The 19239-nt window shown below is 41.5% G+C and overlaps 2 protein-coding genes across 10 annotated transcripts in view; one reads left to right on the top strand and one right to left on the bottom strand.

Annotated features, from left to right (window-relative positions):
• Window positions 1-19239, top strand: part of Ehd4 (EH domain containing 4) — a 738029-nt gene that overhangs the window by 175346 nt on the left and 543444 nt on the right. The window lies entirely within an intron of this gene.
• The window catches only part of Mga (MAX dimerization protein MGA), a 79236-nt gene that overhangs the window by 5779 nt on the left and 54218 nt on the right, over window positions 1-19239 (bottom strand). For 8 of the 9 annotated variants that reach the window (XM_042687872.1, XM_042687869.1, XM_042687874.1 and 5 more), the window contains exons 16-22: window positions 15807-16097; window positions 14148-15643; window positions 9275-9405; window positions 7625-7676; window positions 3953-4159; window positions 1986-2097; window positions 1266-1499 (exon numbers count right to left, since the gene is read on the bottom strand). In XM_042687872.1, coding sequence (XP_042543806.1) covers window positions 1266-1499; window positions 1986-2097; window positions 3953-4159; window positions 7625-7676; window positions 9275-9405; window positions 14148-15643; window positions 15807-16097 — 2523 coding nt within the window. The remainder of the gene's footprint in view (window positions 1-1265; window positions 1500-1985; window positions 2098-3952; window positions 4160-7624; window positions 7677-9274; window positions 9406-14147; window positions 15644-15806; window positions 16098-19239) is intronic. The other variant, XM_042687877.1, reaches the window with a different exon arrangement.

The raw sequence follows: 19239 nt of genomic DNA, 5'->3' as shown, positions 1-19239 counted from the left end.
AAAACACAAAAACAAAACAAAACAAAATTTTGTTGCCATTTAAGCAGAGTGGAACTATAGCTCAAGTGGTAGAACAATAGCCTTGAGCAACACAACTCAGCTCAGAGACAGTGCCCAGGCCCTGAGGTTCAAGCCCCAAGATCTGCAAAAAAAGAAAAAAAAAATTTCCTTTCTCCAAGGATACAAGTAACATAAAATCAATCATAGCTTACTTCCAAAATCAAGACAGAAGCACTTAAAACCAATTTACTTTGTTCCTTCATAGATCTGATAAAAAAGAAAAAAAAACAAAGCCTAATTCAACAAAATTAAAATTATCCTTTTCTGGGGCTGGGAAGGTAGCTCAGTGGTAGAGTGCTTGCCTTGCATGCATGAGGCCCTGGGTTCAATTCCTTAGCACCATATTATAAGCAGAAAAAGACAGAAGTGGTGCTGTGGTTCAAGTGGTAGGCGCTAGCCTTGAGCTGAAGAGCTGAGGGACAGCGCCCAGACCCAGAGTTCAGACTCCACGACAGCAAAAAATAAAATAAAATTAAATTAAATTAAAAAAATTATCCTTTTCTTTAAAGACAGTTGAGCCGGGCAGCAGTGGCTCACACCTGTAATCCTAGCTACTCAGGAGGCTGAGATCTGAAGATCACGTTTCAAAGCCAACCCAGCCAGAAAAGTCCTTTGAGACTCTCCAATAAACCACTAAAAACTGCAAGTGGTGTGTGGCTCAAGCGGTAGAGCGTTCACCTTGAACTGAAGAGCCCAAGGATAGCACCCAAGCACAGAGTTCAAGCCCCACGACCGATTAAAAAAAAAAAAAAAGACAGTTGTACTATGTTGCCCAGGCCAGCACCAAACTTATGGACTTAAATGATCCTCCACCAAGTAGGTGAATAGGCACATATCACAGTGCTTAGTTCAAAAAACTTTAATTCCAGCTTATCTGTCTCAGCTTGACTCAAATTTTCTCAACTCTTCATTAAAACTACAGAAAAATCAAGAGTTAAGATATTAGTTGGTGAAAATCAAACAACTAAAAATTACTAAAAAAAAAAGCCTAAATGTAGACTACAATCAGAAGTAGAATTTAGATGTTAACATGAGTAGCAATTTCTCAGGATTTGAGTGTAAGTCAGAAATTGAAATCTATTGTAATCCATGTTCTTTTTATTCAACTCACGTTTAATTCATTTAATTACAATTATGGCCAAGAGAAGACATTCAGTCCACTAATGTTCATCTACATTAAGGAAAGCAAAGAACGTCCCTCCTACCTGTGGCCTGATCTCTTTTTCTGGAAAGAATCAAAGGTTTCCCCCTCTTGTTATTTATAAACATCTGTTCGACATCTACAGATGATGTAGAAGATCCTTCCTGCTGTTTGCTAGTTCTAGGAGACACATCAAACTCATCTGATCCCATCTTCTTTTTTCTTTTTTGTGCCTCCAGTGCTTGTTGTTTTGCATAAATATACTCTAGTTTCTTCAAGACAACTTCTTCTGTCTTACCTACAGGTTGATAGGGAATAAATTACCACTCTGCATAATCCCACATAATAATGAGAAATACAGTCAACTGAAATCCAATTAATTTAACTATTCCCCAAAACTATGGAAGGCAAGAGTGATCACAATCCAGAAGATATGCCCCACTCAATCAAAATATAAGTCTTCTGTAAACTTGACGAGCCAAATCTTAAGCTATGTTGAATATGAAAGACCTAGTGAGGATTTCTCCTTGCTAAAGCTGTGTTTGTTTTGTTTTTGTCCGTTGTGGGGCCTGAACTCTGGGTCTGGGCGCTGTCCCTCAGCTCTTCAGCTCAAAGCCAGCACTCTACCACATTGAGCCAAAGGGTCACTTCCTGCTTTTTCTGCTTATGTGGTACTGAGGAATCAAACCCAGGGCCTCATGCATACAAGGCAAGCACTCTACCACTGAGCCACCTTCCCAGCCCTGCTAAAGCTGGTTTACCAGAGGACATTTACCTATCTTACCTGAAAGAGATGATACCTTCCGAATCAAAATATTCCGTTTCCGACTCAGGAGATTCTTCTGTCCTATCAATTTATCTGCTTGATCTGTTAGTCCCTGAATTTCACTGAAAGCCTAGAATAGAAATAGTAATATTATGTTAATCAATCTGTCCTTTCCTTAAATTTCTTAAATATTTCAATTTCTTTACTATTTCAACTTTTAAATATTATGATACCATTTAAAACTACTGAAGCTTCAGAAATTATTATTTCTAGTTGTAAACTCATCTGTGGTGGTGGTAGCAGTGATGGGACTCAAGACCTAATGCATGGAAGGCATGCATGGAAGGTAAGGGTTCTATCTCTCAGTTAATTCTCCAATCCCATTGTTTCATGTTAAATGAACATGTATTTAAGGAATATAGATAAATAATCAGTGCCAAAAGGCACCAATGAGTGGTAAACAGGTGTTCAACTACTGCAAGGTGATGTCAAATTCTATGTTCTGCTTAGATTTTAATCAACTTTATAATAATCTAGTACATGTAAAATCTAGCTGAAATAACGCTGTTCTGGAGCAATATGTGTTTATGCTACACTACTCCAACTTCTGCTTAAAACATAAATAAAATTACTTGAGACACGCTATGTGCAAAGTTAAAATTTCTAGCTTAAGGTTTGTTGGGGTTTTTTTTTTTTTTGGGGGGGGGGGGGGGGGGTCCGGTCATAGGGCTTGAACTCTGGGCCTGGCGCTGTCCCTCAGCTCTTCAGCTCAAGGCTAGCGCTCTACCACTTGAGCCACAGGTGCCACTTCCGGCTTTTTTTCTTTGTTTATGTGGTACTGAGGAATCGAACCCAGGGCCTCATGCATGAAAGGCAAGTGATCTACCACTGAGCCACCTTCCCAGCCTAGCTTAAGATTTTTATTTCCCTTTAAAATGACTGCCAACTGTTCAGAAGTGTGCTACAATATCGTATACTGTGCTTTACAATGAGATATTGCAAACTATATAAAGAAAATGTGAAAAGCCGGGTGCTGGTGGCTCACGCCTTAATCCTAGCTACTCAGGAGGCTAAGATCTGAGGATCTTGGTTCAAAGCCAGCACAGGCAGGAAAGTCTGTGAGACTCTAATCTCCAATAAACCACCAGAAAACCAGAAGTGGTGCTGTAGCTCAAGTGGTAGAGTGCTTGCCTTGAGCTAAAGAGCTGAGGGACTGTGCTTGGGCCCAGAGTTCAAGCCCCACAACCAACAACAACAACAAAAAAGGTGCAAAGTAAAGTTAACCAGTTTCTGACTTTATGTGAAGGAAAAATAATTCTGCCAGTTAAGAACTTAAATTTCTCAATTAAAACCTATTCTAGCTGGGTGCTGGTGGCTCACGCCAGTAATCCTAACTACTCAGGAAACTGAGATCTGAGGATTGAGGTTCAAAACCAGCCGGGGCAAGGAAAGTCTGTGAGACTCTCATCTCCAATCAACCACCAGAAAACCAGAAGTGGTGCTGTGGCTCAAGTGGTAGGGTGCTTGCCTTGAGCTGAAGAGCTCAGGGATAGCGCCCAGGTCCAGAATTCAAGCCCCACATACTGAGGGGGGAAGCGAGCTAGGCTGGGAAGGTGGCTCAGTGGCAGAGTGCTTGCCTTGCATGCATGAGGTCCTGGGTTGAGCACCACATAAGCAGAAAAAGCTGGAAGTGGCACTGTGGCTCAAGTGGTAAAGCACTAGCCTTGAGCTGAAGAGCTGAGAGACAGCACCGAGGCCTAGAGTTCAGGCTCCATGACCAACAACAACAAAAAAAGCTGTTCTAACTTAACATGACATAACATTTAGGGGTTAATTCACAGAAATCATTCATTAATTCACACTGAACTCCTCTTTAAGTACAAGAAGCCCCATTTCAATATACTTCAGATGGCAATGGATTCCTTTCATCTAGTATGGTAATATTCTCTTAATCAAGCTTCTTATTATTTACATTGAATACTTACCCGAGTAAGAATGAGGCTTTTTGAAACCTTGGAAGAATGAAGTAATCCCAATGTGATCTTCAACTTTTCAAAGAGATCCCTCATTTCCCCACGCCGCCGCCGCTCGTTGGCAGTGTGTGTCCGGCGATAGTAAGCAAAAGCTTCTGTTTCTTTATGAGGCTTGTCACTCCAGTAATCTTGTTTCAGTTTTGGATGTACAGATGTGGCCTGTTCCAACAAGACTGCCTCTTCAACAACCTTCAAGAGTGCTGTCCCATTTTCTCCACCCCAAATGGCACTTTTCTATCTCAAGATACCCATCACTTTCGGTCCAAACTGTTGTTAACAGCCTCTCAACTGCTTGTCTTGCTATCATTCTTTCTTCCAAATCTAATTTCAACACTTTCAACAGTAAGAATTCAAATATATCATAATAATAATCATATTACTTCCTACCTTAAATTTCAGGGGTTTTTCAAATGAGAAAATCTCGATAGAGCTAAGGGGATAGGGAGTCTCAAAAAAATTAAGTTACACATTGTGTTGCTATTATAGTTTTTATGAAACAAATGACATAAACAAACTATTGACTAGTAGAAAGGAAGTATTTTAAAAAGTAATGCTGAAGCAGGTACTGATGGCTCATGCTTGTAATCCTAGCTACTTAGGAGGCTGAGATCTGAGGACTGTGGTTCAAAGCCAGCCTGGGCAGTAAAGTCCATGAGATTCTTTTTTTTTTTTTGGGTCCGGTCGTGGGGCCTGAACTCTGGGCCTGGGTGCTGTCCCTCAGCTCTTCAGCTCAAGGCTAGCGCTCTACCACTTGAGCCACAGCGCCACTTCCGGCTTTTTTCTTTTTGCTTATGTGGTGCTGAGGAATCGAACCCAGGGCCTCAGGCATGCAAGGCAAGCGCTCTACCACTGAGCCACCTTCCCAGCGCCTCATGAGATTCTTATCTCAAATTAACACCAGAAAACTGGGAGTGGCACTGTGGCTCCAAGTAGTAGAGCACTAGCCTTGAGCAGAAAAAGCTCAGGGACAACACCCAGGTCCTGTGTTCAAGCCCCAAGATTGACCAAAAAAAAAGTAATGCTATAAGAACTTTCACTTTCACATATATGGTAAAGAATCAACTGTCCTTTTTTTTTTCCTGGTCAGTCGTGGGGCTTGAACTCTGGGCCTGGGCGCTGTCCCTCAGCTCTTCAACCCAAGGGTAGCACATACTGAGCCACAGGGCCACTTCCAGCTTTTTCTGCTTATGCAGTGCTGAGGAATGGAACCCAGAGCCTCATGCATGCAAGCACGCACTCCACCACTGAGCCCAGCCTGTCCTTTTAAACAACTTTTTCTCCAATCATTCCTAACAGGTAGAAATTAAAAAACAAATATGTTAACAACATACCTGCCTGTACCTTTACTGTTTATCTTACACATGCTACTCAAGCCCTGTACAATGAGCTGTCCCTCCAGCCTGACTGTTCATCTTCCCTATTCCCAATCATTACAGCAGTCTAAACTTATACTTCAAACTCCAGCTTCACCCTTTTTCAGGAAAGCCTTTCTTGGCCTTTGACATGCCTAAAGGCTTCCTTTTATCTTATTTATTCTATTTTACGTTTAAAATTTATCTTCTGTAGAAAGTTCAAGTTAGGAATGGACAGCTCCTTCCTATAATCCTAGGTATTTGGGAGTGGCCAGTTCTGGCATCAAAGTTCTTGACACCTCATCTCAACCAATGGATGGGTACAGAGTCATCTGTACCAGTTATCTCTAACTCAGAAAAGCACAGATGGTCACTGCCCAGATTGACTCTAACATCGAGACTTTACCTCAAAAAATAACCAAAGCAGCCAGGTGCTGATGGCTCATGCTAATAATTCTAGCAACTCAGGAGTCTAAAATCTGAGAATTACTGTTGGAAGCCAAGCAAGTACAAAGCGTCAATCCATAATATTAAAAAAAGCTACAAGTAATACATATGGGGCTTAAAAATTAATGTGTTTGGGCTGGGAAGGTGGCTCAGTGGTAGAGCACTTGCCTTGCATGCATGAGGCCCTGGGTACGATTCCTCAGCACCACATAAGCAGGAAAAAAAAACCAGAAGTGGCGCTGTGGCTCAAGTGGTAGAGTGCTAGCCCTGGGCACAGAGAAACTCAGCAACAGAGCCCAGGCTCTGAGTTCAAACCCCAGAACCAGCAAAAAAATAAAAATAAACTTATAGTTTAAGCGTCAATATGCCTTGCATGTTTACCTGGATCCTCAGAAATAATGACATTTCTATTCTTTTAGTTGATTGTTAAATAGCAATAAGCTTATTTTTTCCAGTTAATGCTATCTACAGGTGCCTTGCTCTGCAGAGAAAATTTAGCTCACACCACATCTTGTTATACCATTAACAGTTTATGATAGAGTTTAATTCTGATTCCTGAACACCCTGACTGAATTTCTTGTTTCATCAATAATAAGTAGAGTACTTGCCTTTCCACTTTGTAAAAGGAGGACTGATTCTCGATGGGATGATGGTTGTATACCACCACACCTAGCTATTGGATGATATTAGGTCTTGGTAATTTTGTGCCAGGACTAGCCTTAACCATAATCCTCCCAATCTCTGGCTCCTGAGTAGCTGAGATTATAAGCATGAGCCACCAGCTCTGGGTATTAGTTGTCTTTAATGTAACTCTGACAATATCTAAAACATACATATAAAGTCTTTTTTTTTTTTTTTTTTGGTTCAGGTACTAGGGATTATAAACTCAAGGTCTATGTGCTGTCCCTGAGCTTTTTCAAAGCTCAAGGCTGACACTCTACCACTTGAGCCACAGGTCCACTTCTGGCTTTTTGGTGGTAAACTAGAGATTCTCATAGACTTTCCTACCCAGGCTAGCTTTGAACTATGATTCTCATATCTCAGCCTCTTGAGCAGCTAGGATTACAGGCAAGAGCCACAGATGCCTAACATAAAGCCACTAAAAAAAAAATTTAAAGCAATTCTTCCTTTTATTTTCAGGTCCCTGACCAACACTGAAAATCAGTATCTGTTGGGGCTGGGAAGGTGGCTCAGTGGTAGAGTGCCTGCCTCACATGCATGAGGCCCTGGGTTCAATCCCTCAGCACCACATAAACAGAAAAGGCCGGAGTGGCACTGTGGCTCAAGTGGTAGAGCACTGGCCTTGAGCTGAAGAGCTGAGGGACAGCGCCCAGGCCCAGAGTTCAGGCCCCATGACTGACAAAAGAAAAAAATCAGTATCTGACACTTTTGCTTACTGGCTAGCACTCTACTACCTGAACCACAACTCCAGTCCCTATATCTCAATCTAAATTCTCACCTAAATCTAAAAATGGAAATATGATATATCCAGAATGACTACAAACATGTAACTTATATCTCCCCAAATATTTCTTGATTAAGACAGAATTATGCAGGAAATTGCTTAAACAACACAACTCTCTTCCCTTCCTATAATGAGGGTAAAGGTAACATCTTGCTTAACTATGCTACAACAACAATCTTCATTAACTGAAGGCCCATTTTATTAACCCGCTGAGAGGAACAATTAAGTTAAATTTACTAACTGGTTTAAAAAAAAAAAAAAAAAAAAAAAGGCCCTGGGGGTAAAAAAGTCACAAATAAGCTGAAAGTTTCAATCCTAAAGCTAAGTTTTATTAATTATCACAAAATATATTCTAAATACCTTTCGGCTTTTTTCAGCAGCCTTTTCCTCTGTAGAGACAGGAGTACGACACCTATATAAAGATAGTACTTTTCAGTGTTTTACTGAAATCCAATAATGTAATACCTATTGCACAGCTGTATTAAACCATACTTTCTCAAATCATTTACATCTTACAACCACTTTATTTTCCCGGTGCAATAAAAATGTTCACACTATTTTTTCAACAGAGTATTTTATATTTCTAAGTATTCAAATAGTCACAAAAACTGAAAATTACTCTTTTCAATCACAAAATACTCCATACTCCAGACATACAAAACTACATGAACAAATACACTTTGAGCAGTCAGGTATGTCCCATCCAGCTTCAGGAATAATACATCTTACCTTTCCTTCCTTCTCATAAATATTCCTGAACTACATTTTAATACAAATCTTTGTGGTTTTATTAAGAATGTACAATATTTGTTTGTTTGTTTGTTTTTCTTCGGCCGTGGGGCTTGAACTCTGGGCCTGGGCGCTGTCCCTCAGCTCTTCAGCTCAAGGCGAGCGCTCTACCACTTGAGCTACAGCGCCACTTCCAGTTTTCTGGTGGTTTATTGGAGATAGGAGTCTCATGGTCTCTCCTGCCCGGGCTGGCTTTGAACCGTGATCCTCAGATCTCAGCCTCCTGAGTAGCTAGGATTACAGGCGTGAGCCACCAGCGCCCGGCTTGTTTGTTTGTTTTATCTGCCAGTCCTGGGACTTGACCGCAGGGCCTGGGCATTGTCCCTGAGCTGCTTCTTTTTTTTTTTTTTTTTTGCTGGTCGTGGGCCTGAACTCTGGGCCTAGGCACTGTGCCTCAGCTCTTCAGCTCAAGGCTAGCACTCTACCACATGAGCCACAGCGCCACTTCCAGCTTTTTCTGCTTAAGTGGTACTGAGGAATTAAACCCAGGGCTTCATGTATGCAAGGGAAGCACTCTACCACTGAGCCACCTTCCCAGCCCCTGTCCCTGAGCTTCTTTTGCTCAAGGCTAGCACTCTACCACGTGAGCCACGGCACACTACTTCTGGCTTTTTCTGCATATGTGGTACTGAGGAATAGAACCCAGGGCTTTGTGCATGCTAGGCAAGCACTCTACCACTAAGCCACATTCCCAGCACCCTTCAATATATTCTAAGCCCAACTTAGAAACAAGAACCCCCCCCACTCTCTCTCTCTCTCTCTGTTTGGCAAGACACTAATGGCTCATGTCTGTAAGCGCAGGTCCACACCCTGAGTTCAAGCTCCAGTAAATACACAAAAACAACCCTATGGTGACTAAGCCTACTGTCAGTTATTCTAAGCCTACTGTCAGTTATTCTGTATTTTATTTTTTCACCTAATATTTTAAAAGGAAATGATCTTTCCTCATAGGAAAAGCACCTGGAGTTTAGAATTGTCCGAAGTAGCAAAACTAGTATTTTAACACCAGTGTTATCAGTCTTCAAAAAGCATGTTATTAGTATTTACAAAATGCTAACAATGACCAAGACAAGTTACTTTCTAATTTCAGTTCTTCTCATCTATACTAATCAGAAAAAAAAAAAAAGGAATAAAAGAATCAGATCAGTCACCCAGAAATTTGCTTTGCTTACACTTACAAACAACAATAGTAACAACAATCTCAAGGTAAGGAAGACTTACGGCTGTTTGAATGACTGTGTGTGCGCTGCTGTTGTCTTCTTGTTGGCAACATCAATTTCCACTGTGAGCTCTTCTATGGTCTCAACATCCACCTGCTCCTCGTCATCTTCAATGTATTCTATACAGTTATTCTGAAATACATTATTATAATAATGCGTTGGCAGGCATGTATACCTAGCTTTTCAACTGCATGCTTCCCTTATAAAACCAACTTATATCCCAAGTACTAGTAACCCGAATTTTGTTAATCATAAAAAGGATCTAAATCAGAAAAACATAAGATTAGCGTAAATCACCCTGAACTGTCATAGATCTATATTAAAAGAATATCATTAGTCAGAGTAAACCAAGTCCCCAAAAGCTTCAATGATGCTTTAATTTCAAAAGGACAAAATTTGGGCATGTATGAACTAAGGTTTTATAAATCTTAAGACCAGATAACAATAATACAAAAAGCTTGTTCATGGAGAAAGAGGTAAAAAAAGGAAAATACTTTTGGGCCTAAAAGTAGAGCTCAGTGATACAGTACAAATTTAGCCCTTAAACATTCATGAGACTATGGGATTTCCTGAGTGTGATCTCAGGAACGAAGGAGTGAAGGAGGAAAGGGAAATAAAAAATCTTTTGGGGCTACATGACTAACTTAATAAATGCCCATAAAACCACACAGCAACATATACAAAATAAATAAAAAACAATCCAAATACTCCTCTCTAAGCCTCTAAACCCCACACACTGAACTTCTGTGGAATTTCAGATTTCAAACGATACAAAGTTGTTATATTTCTGTATTTTTTTTTTAAAAAGCCAGATGCTAGGGGCTGGGAAGATGGCTCAGTGGTAGAGCGCTTGCCTTGCATGCCTGAGGCCCTGGGTTCGATTCCTCAGCACCACATAAGCAAAAAGAAAAAAGCCGGAAGTGGTGCTGTGGCTCAAGTGGTAAAGCGCTAGCCTTGAGCTGAAGAGCTAAGGGACAGCGCAGAGGCCCAGAGTTCAGGTCCCACAACCGGACCAAAAAAATAAAAAAATAAAAATAATAAAAATAAAAAGCCAGATGCTGATGGCTCATGCCTGTAATCATAGCTACTTAGGAGGCTGAAATTTGATAATAGTGGTTCTGTGGCTCAAGTGGTAGTGCTAGAATGTCAGCCTTGAGCAAAAAAGTTAAGGGTCAGTGCCCAAGCCCTGAGCTGAAGCCTCATTACCAGCATAGACACACACATAGAAAGTCAATCAAGTAAGCACTTATTGAACACCTCTCACACAAACACACTGCAAAAAACTATTTTTCAGCCCACCTCCAAAAGTGTTTAGAGCTGGGCTAATGCCTGTAATCCTAGCTACTCAGAAGGCTGAGACCTGAGGATCACGGTTCTAAGCCAGTCTAGGCAGTAAAGTCCATGAGACTCTTATCTCCAAGAAATCACAGAAAAAACCAGAGGTGGTGCTATGACTCAAGTGCATTAGCCTTGAGGAAAAGGAGCTCAGGAATATAACCCGGGCCTAGAGCTCAAGCCCCAGGACTGGCATAAATAAATAAAAATAAACAAAAGTGTTTAGGCTAGAAATTTAAGGAATACCCTACTTACACTGTAAACACAAAATGAAGTATTCCAGTCATCTTATTCCAATTCTAATTTTAGAATTGCTGAACAAATTACCCCAAATCCTAGGCTCCTTAAGACTTGTAAGACACTAAATGCAAACTATTAGTCATGTGTCCCCCTCAATTTAAGCATCATCAAAACAATCTAATAATACTAAATGAAAGCAATGTATATTAATGCTAGGAACTAAAGAATTCAAATAATGAGAGCAATAGATATATGTTACATAATTAAATGCATATATAAATGTATATTAAAGTATTTATTTTATTTTGTTTTTGTTTTTTTTGGGGGGGGGGGGGGTCTGGTCGTGGGGCCTGAACTCTGGGCCTGGGCGCTGTCCCTCAGCTCTTCAGCTCAAGGCTAGCGCTCTACCACTTGAGCCACAGCGCCACTTCCAGCTTTTTTCTTTTTGCTTATGTGGTGCTGAGGAATCAAACTCAGGGTCCCAGTCATGCAAGGCAAGCACTCTACCACTGAGCCACCTTCCCAGCCCTTATAAAGTATTTAATATGTGCTTTACAATATTGATTGAAGACTGATGACCTATTGTACAGATTCTGTTGTTTATTATTTGAGGTTTTTTATTTTCATTTCTTGACAGTACTAGGTCTTGAATTCAGATTTTTGCATTTGCTAGGTAGGTGTGCTCTATTATTTGAGCCACAGCTCTAGCCCTGGTTTGTTCTTTTTTTGCATCAAGGTCTCATTACATAGGTAGCCTAGAACTTGAGATCCTCCTGCCTCAGCCACCCAAATGCTGGGCTTACCACCATACCTCACTACTACATTGTTTTATTATTTGTAAATAACATCCAACAACAACCTTCACAATAGAAATTTTACATTTTTAAAGAGGCTAGTCACAATTTTTTTTTTTTTTTGGTCAGTCGTAGGGCTTGAACTCTGGGCTTGGGTGCAATCCCTCAGCTCTTCAGCTCAAGGCGAGTGCTCTACAACTTTAGCCACAGCGCCACTTTCTAGTGGTTTATTGGAGATAGTCTCACAGACTTTCCTGCCTGAGCTGGCTTTGAACCGTGATCCTCAGATCTCAGCCTCCTGAACAGCTACTAGGATTACAGGTGTGAGCCACCAGCACCCCGCTTTAGTCACAACTTTTCTTATGGCATTCCAATATAAAGCTAGTAACAATTATAAAGATAATTTAGGCGAGGGCCATGTACATAGAATGTTGTACATGATGTTGTCCCTTTAAGTGTCAGTGTGGCTTGTCAGATTTTGTAACTACATTCTCTCAACATCTTCTTGTAATCCTAAAGGTCTATTAGTCACTGATAGAAATACTTTTCACTGGCTGTAAGGTTGGACTGTTTTTGTTCTGATGTTTAATTGAACTGATGAGAGACTACAAAAAGGCACAATAAGTTCTTAGATACCTGTCCCTGAAAATGATTAGGCTACAGAGAAAATATAAGGCAAATGATTATAATCATCCCCAGCTAGATTCTTCTTTATAAATGAGTTATAGAAGTAACTTTAAAATATTTAAACAGCCGGGCGTCGGTGGCTCACATCTGTAATCCTAGTTACTCAGGAGGCTGAGATCTGAGCATCGAGGTTCAAAGCCAGCTTGGGCAGAAAAGTCCATGAGACTCTTATCTCCAATAAACCACTAGAAAACAGAAGTGGCACTCTGACTCAAGCAGTAGAGCGCTCACCTTGAGCTAAAGAGCGCAAGGACAGCGCCCAAGCCCAGAGTTCAAGTCCCATGACTGACCCCAAAAATAAATAAATAAATAAAATATTTATAATATAAAAATAAAATACTGAGTTTTACACTAATAACCTTTTTTTATATTTTCTCTGCATAAGACATTATGTATTAACAAAGGAGAACAAGTTAACACATGAATATACCTCAGGGAAGGAGATTCTAAAATATAGAGGACTATGTCACTTGCTCCCTAAGAAAGTCATACAGTATGAACTGTGTGTACCCCAAGGCCCCTGGCTATTGTCTCCTTGTTTTACACCAGACCCTGCCACCAGTTTTTATGAAGTTGTATTGGAATACTGCCATACTCATTCACTTGTATATTGTTTGTGGCTGTTTGCGCAATGCAGAAGTAGTTAAGTCATCTACCTACCCTACAAAGTCTATTTACTGTCTAGTCCTTTCACAAAAAAAAAAAAGTCTATCCAATTCTGAACCTCTATAATGCCTCTCAGGTACCTGGCAAATTATTTAAACGATGAAGGTCATATTACAAAATACAATGATTGAAGCCTGATATATGAAACTTCTGGAGACAAAACGCTTAATTATAAACAATAAATTAAAAGCAACTTAAGAATTATACTAAAGAGTCTGACACCAGTGGCTCACACTTGTAATCCTAGCTACTCAGAAGGCTGAGATCTAAGGATTATAGTTTAAAGCCAGACCAGTCAGAAAAGTCCATAGGACTTGTCTCCACTTTCCACAAAAAGCTGGAAGTAGGGTTTTAGCTCAAGTGATCAAGTACTAGCCTTGAGCACAAAGCTCAGGGACAGCACCAAGGCTCTGAGTTCAAGCCCTAGGACTGGCACTGGCATACACAAACCACCTCCCCTCCCCCCCCAAAAAAAAAAGAAAAAGGAAGGGAAGACAAAAAAAAAAAACAACCCCTGGGTTCTCTATTAGTTCTCAGGTCATTCAGTTTCTTATCCCTACCAGATAACATACAATCAGTCTACAGAGAAAATGTCACAGAAACTACAAAGATCAAACAAGTATAGTGGTTTCAAGACAACTTTTTTTAAGCCCAAGTTGATAGGAACTCTCAAGTACCTATACCATAAAGATTTAGCCGGGCGCAGGTGGCTCACGCCTTTAATCCTAGCTACTCGGGAGGCTGAGATCTGAGGATCGCAGTTCAAAGCCAGCCCGGGCAGGAAAGTTGGTGAAACTCTTATTTCCAATAAACCACCAGAAAACTGGAAGTGGTGCTGTAGCTCAAGTGGTAGAGCACTAGCCTTGAGCTGAAGAGCTGAGGGACAGTGCTCAGGCCCACGACCCACAAAACAAAAAACAAAACAAAACAAAAAAAAGATTCAAGCCACCCTCACTATGTAATAACAGACACCCCTCAAAGAACATTGCCTATGATAAACACTAAAAAGTAGTTATTAATCATGACTAATCATCTAATCCTAGGAATCCAAATATATACATGAGGTCTTAGTGATCTTCTGGAAAATCTACTGTCTCTAATAGATTATTTATGTCCCTGATGTTTCAGTCACAACAAAAATGGGCTCACCACCTTTTCTACATCATCAACCTCCTCACTCTGGTAGCCAGAAACAACATCCACAATGTCATCAACAGAATCATCGGTTTTCTCATTCTCATCTTCCTCATCTTCCTCTTCCATATCCAAAACAGTGAAGTCAGCACTGGTTCTCCCACCCTTTTCTTGCTGAGATTGTATGCGTTCTCCTGTTAGTAGTAAATGACCCTGAAGATGGCCATTCCCTCTGCTTCCTTTTGTAGCCCTCCTAGGAACAACAGAGAAGGCTGGAGGACTAGAAATCCTACTCCAAGAACCACTGTCAGTTTTTAAAACTCTGTCACTGTCAGCTGTTCCACTTTCTCCAAGTACATCAAAGATGTCCTGTTCTTCTTGAAATGTGTCTGAATTTTCTTTACATCTCTCTGTTTCTCTAATTAACTGCTTGCTTGCCTCCTTCTTACATTCTTGAGATGCTCCAATACATTTCCGGGTTAAGGGGCCCTTCAGATGTTTGCGCCATCTCTCCCTAATACTGTCCTTCCCCAGAGCATCTCCACATTCCTTCTTGGACTCCAGATGCATATCAGACCGCGGCTCTGTAACTTTGTTCCCTGGTAATTCCAGTTTACCTTCTTCCTTAGAGATGACAAGACACCCACTTGGCTTTTCCTCTGGATTGTCTGATTCTTTTTGCTGTTGCACTGTCACATCGCCAAGTCTCTGAAGCTGCACTTTACTTACATTTTGGGCTGTTGTATTACTGTTATTTTCAGAAATAGTCTTAACTTTCACAGCACTCTGATTTTCTTTGGAACTGTTATTTCTAGCCCCACATTCTTCATGATTTTCTACAGAGTCTTTGCCAGTTTGGAACTCAGTAACACAGGAGTGGTCAGGTTTCACAGTTGCAGAATCATCTTCTTTAAGAGACGTTTCATCCAAGGGATCCCCCCCATCTTCCAAAGAATGATTCAGGGTTTCTTCTGAGGTAAGAGTTCCTGAGTTTTGCTTAATTATATCAGCCTCAGGATCGAGAGCTTCTCCTTTTGAATGCAGTGCCTGCTGAGTTTCCTGCTTTGTAGAGTCTGTTTCACTTTTCTCATCTGCATTCTGGGATTCCTTCTTTATCTGAAGGGAAGCAACATGCTGAAGAACGGAATTAGGAACAGGCTTTTGTCCTGGCAGCTGCAACAAGGCAAAACTACCAGACTGGAGGGGAATAAGACTGGCTGTACCAACAGGCTGCCCTCCTGAGCTATAGGTAATTTTGGTTTCGGAGCTGGTTTTATTTGCAAAGCTTTGTGGTTCAGGAGGAGAAATCCTCAGGGTCAATGTACCAGCCTGAGAGACAAAGCCCGGTCCAGAGGAAAGCAACGATGGGGCCTGAGTGATAACATTCACTGCTGAAGGAGATCCAACAGCCTGAATTACAGGACTCATGACAGAGAAAGCAGAGGATGAAGCAGAAGATGATGGAGTCTCAGAAGGTTTGGAAGGAGCTGGTAACCGGATTCCCATCACAGACCCTGGTAAGAAAAGGAAAATTTTAAATCATCACTGGCAATATGCTACTGTTTTTGGAAAAGTGACTCTTAAGAGTCTTAAGAATAATTCTGATGGCTCAACATACTATAGAGCCAACTACTTCAACAAAAGAAAAGCTAATTAGAAGGATCTCCAACTTTATACCTGGGTTGCGAAACATGACAGGTTGTAAGTTGGGCTGGGTGTTAGAGCCTCGAATCTGATGCAAAGGAAGGAGCTGGACAATCTGCCCATTGGGGTGCCTGAATAAGTTCATTCCACTTGGACTCCTAACAGGCTGTAAGACCATCCGTTGTCCCTGAAGTTGTGGGCTTGGGGCAGGTCTAAGGGTCGGAGAGCCCTGCTGAACTGGGATCAACAACAATCGAGGACCAGTGCGCTTCACTTGGTTAGGAGAGATCTGTGGATTAGCCACTGGAATTTGAGTTGTATTTTCTGAAACACAGAAAATGAAACATACTATGAGAACTCCCGTTTAACACATATAAAGAAAAATATGGCATAAGATTTGACAATAAAGTAGCTTCTAATTGATTATGAAGTTGATGGAATCCTGTCCTTTTGTATTTATGGCCAAGAAAATTTTTAAACCAAAAAACTGGCCAGATATTATAGATCTTTCTATTAAGAATAGTAAAACAAAGCTGGGCGCTGGTGGGTCACTCCTGTAATCCTAGCTACTCAGGAGGCTGAGATCTGAGGATCTCGGTTCAAAGCCAGCCAGGGCAGGAAAGTTCGTGAGACTCTTATCCCCAATAAGCCTCTAGAAAACCGGAAGTGGTGCTGTGGCTCAAGCGGTAGAGCGCTCGCCTTGAGCTGAAGAGCACAAGGACAGCGCCCAACCCAGAGTTCAAGCCCCCCGATAAAAAAAAAAAAAAAAAAAAAGGAATAGTAAAACAAAACAAACCAGTTGGGAGTTGGTGGCTCATGCCTGTAATGCTAGCTATTCAGAAGTTTGAAATCTAAGCATCGCAGTTCAAAACTAGCCCAGACTGGTTAGGAATGTGGCTTAGTGATATCGTGCTTGCCTCACATGCATGAAGCTCTTGACTTCGATTCCTCAGTACCATATAAACTGAAAAGGCCAGAAGTGGCACTGTAGCTCAAGTGGTAGAGTGCTAGCCTTGAGCAAAAGTAGCTCAGAGTCAGTGCCCAGGTCCTGAGTTCAAGCCCCAGGGCTGGGGGCGGGGAAGGGGGAAAGAAAGAAAGAAAATTAACCGACAGTAAACTCCATGAGACTCTTACCTCCAACTCACAACCAGAAAACCAGAATATAGCTCAGAGTGACAGATTACTAGTATTGAATAAAAAAGCTCAGGGACAAGTGAGAGAAGGGAAGACACGGCACAAAAGGAAATGTGCTCACTACCTGACTCAAGTAATCGCAACCCCTCTACAGACCACCTTTATAAAAATAATAATCATGCTGCTGATGATAATAATAGTAATAATAGCTCCGGGACAGCACCAACCCTGAGTTTAAGCCCTAAGACTGACAAAAACTAAGAAATGTAAAAAAGAAAACATCAACTGTAACGAGATAAATTGAACGAAAATATATAGTGTTCCCTACATGATATATTAAGAAACAGTGGGCTGGGAATGTGGCTTAGTGGTGGAGTCCTTGCCTAGCATGCATGAACCCTGGGATCAATTTCTCATATAAACAGAAAAAGCCAGAAGTGGTGCTGTGGCTCAAGTGGTAGAGTGATATGATAGCCTGAAGCAAACTTCAGGGACAGTGCTTAGGCCCTGAGTTCAAGCCCCAAGACTGGCAAAAAAAAAAAAAAAAACATAAAGAAAAAGAAACAGTAAAGAAGCAAGAAAACAAAGTTTAATTGTGGAAGACACAAAAGTTTTTGTTTTTTGTTTTTTTTTTTTTGGGGGGGGGGGGGTTCGGTTGTGGGGCCTGAACTCTGGGCCTGGGCGCTGTCCCTCAGCTCTTAAGCTCAAGGCTAGCGCTCTACCACTTGAGCCACAGCACCACTTCTGGCTTTTTTTTCCTGCTTATGTGGTGCTGAGGAATCGAACCCAGGGCCAAGCATGCAAGGCGAGCGCTCTACCACTGAGCCACCTTCCCAGCCCACAAAATTTTTTAAACCAATAGAAAAAGTGGAAGGAAATGGAGCCACTGTGGCTCAAGTGGTAGAATGTTAGCCTTGATCAAAAGGAGCTCAGGGAGAGCGCCCAGGCCAGAATTCAAGCCCCAGGACCAGACCAAAAACAAACAAAAAACCAGCAAAAATTAAAGCACAAGATGTAAATTAAAATAAAAGAAATTAAAGAACTAGGAGCTGGTAGCTCACACTGTCATCCTAGCTACTTAGGAGACTGACACATCTGAGGATCGCAGTTCAAAGCCAGCCCAGGCAGGAAAGTGCTCTACTACTGAGCCACCGCACCACTTCCCAACATCTATTTGAATATTTACATTATTTGGAGTCTTACAAAAATATCAATGCAGATATATTGTATATGTGTGTTTGTCCTGTCACAAACCCAAATGATTTCGAGAAGCTTATATGACTCATGGGCAAGACAGTCCTCACCTCTGATGCCTTATGTTAGATGAATTTTAAGACTTACCTATTCTTTTTGGGGGGTGGGGGTCGGTTGGGGGTGGGGACTGGTGGTGGGGCTTGAACTCAGCCTGGGTGCTGTCCTTCAGCTCTTCAGGTCAAGGCCAGCGCTCTACCACTTGTGCCACAGCACCAAGGTGGTTTATTGGAGATAAGTGTGTCATAGACTTTCCTGCCTGGACTGGCTTTGAACCATAATCCTCAGATCTCAGCCTTCCGAGTAGTTAGGGTTACAGGCGTGAGCCACTGGCACCTGGCTTGGTTAAATTTTTTTATATCCAATTGTACCTAAGTGTAACGTAATTGATTTAGTCCATCTACTAAAATGTGCAGAAAAGGTAAAAGACAGCCTGGGTATTGGTGGTTCATGCCTGTAATGTTGACTGAGATCTAAGGATTGTGGTTTGGAACTACCCTTTTCAGAAAAGTTAGTGAGGCTTTGATTAACCTCCTCAAAAGCTGGAAGTGGTTTTGAACTGTGGCTCAAGTGGTAGAACACCACCTTTGAGGGGAAAAGGTAAGGGACAGCACTCAGGCCCTGAATCCAGCCCCACCACTGCTCCAAAAAAGGGGGGGGGGGGGGGGGGGAGTGAAAAACTGAAAGATTTCAGGGAGGCTTGAACTCAGGGTTTGCTGTCCCTTACCCCTTTTTGCTCAAGGCTGGGGCTCTACCACTTGAGCCATAGCTCCATCTCTGGCTTTTTCTGTGATTAGTCAGACAGAAGAGTCTCATGCACTTTTTTGTTGTCTATGGGGCTGGGCACTGTCCCTGAGCTCTTTTGCTCAAGGCCAGCACTGTATTGCTTTGACTTCCAGTTTTCTTGTGGTTAACTGGAGATAAGTCTCACCAACCTACTGGCTTTGAACCGTGATCCTCAGATCTCAACCTGAGTAGCTAAGATTACAGGTGTAAGCCATCAGCACCTGGCTTTTACTTTTTTTTTAATGAGTTATACACATACATACCTCCTCCAATGTAACATCTGCACGAGTTCCCT

The sequence above is a fragment of the Dipodomys spectabilis genome, unplaced genomic scaffold, assembly GCF_019054845.1.
Source record: "Dipodomys spectabilis isolate Male_0828 unplaced genomic scaffold, ASM1905484v1 ptg000108l, whole genome shotgun sequence".
NCBI classification, from domain to species: domain Eukaryota; kingdom Metazoa; phylum Chordata; class Mammalia; order Rodentia; family Heteromyidae; genus Dipodomys; species Dipodomys spectabilis.
Note: the sequence above shows the minus strand (reverse complement) of the source record. Positions and strands in the feature narration are given on the sequence as shown.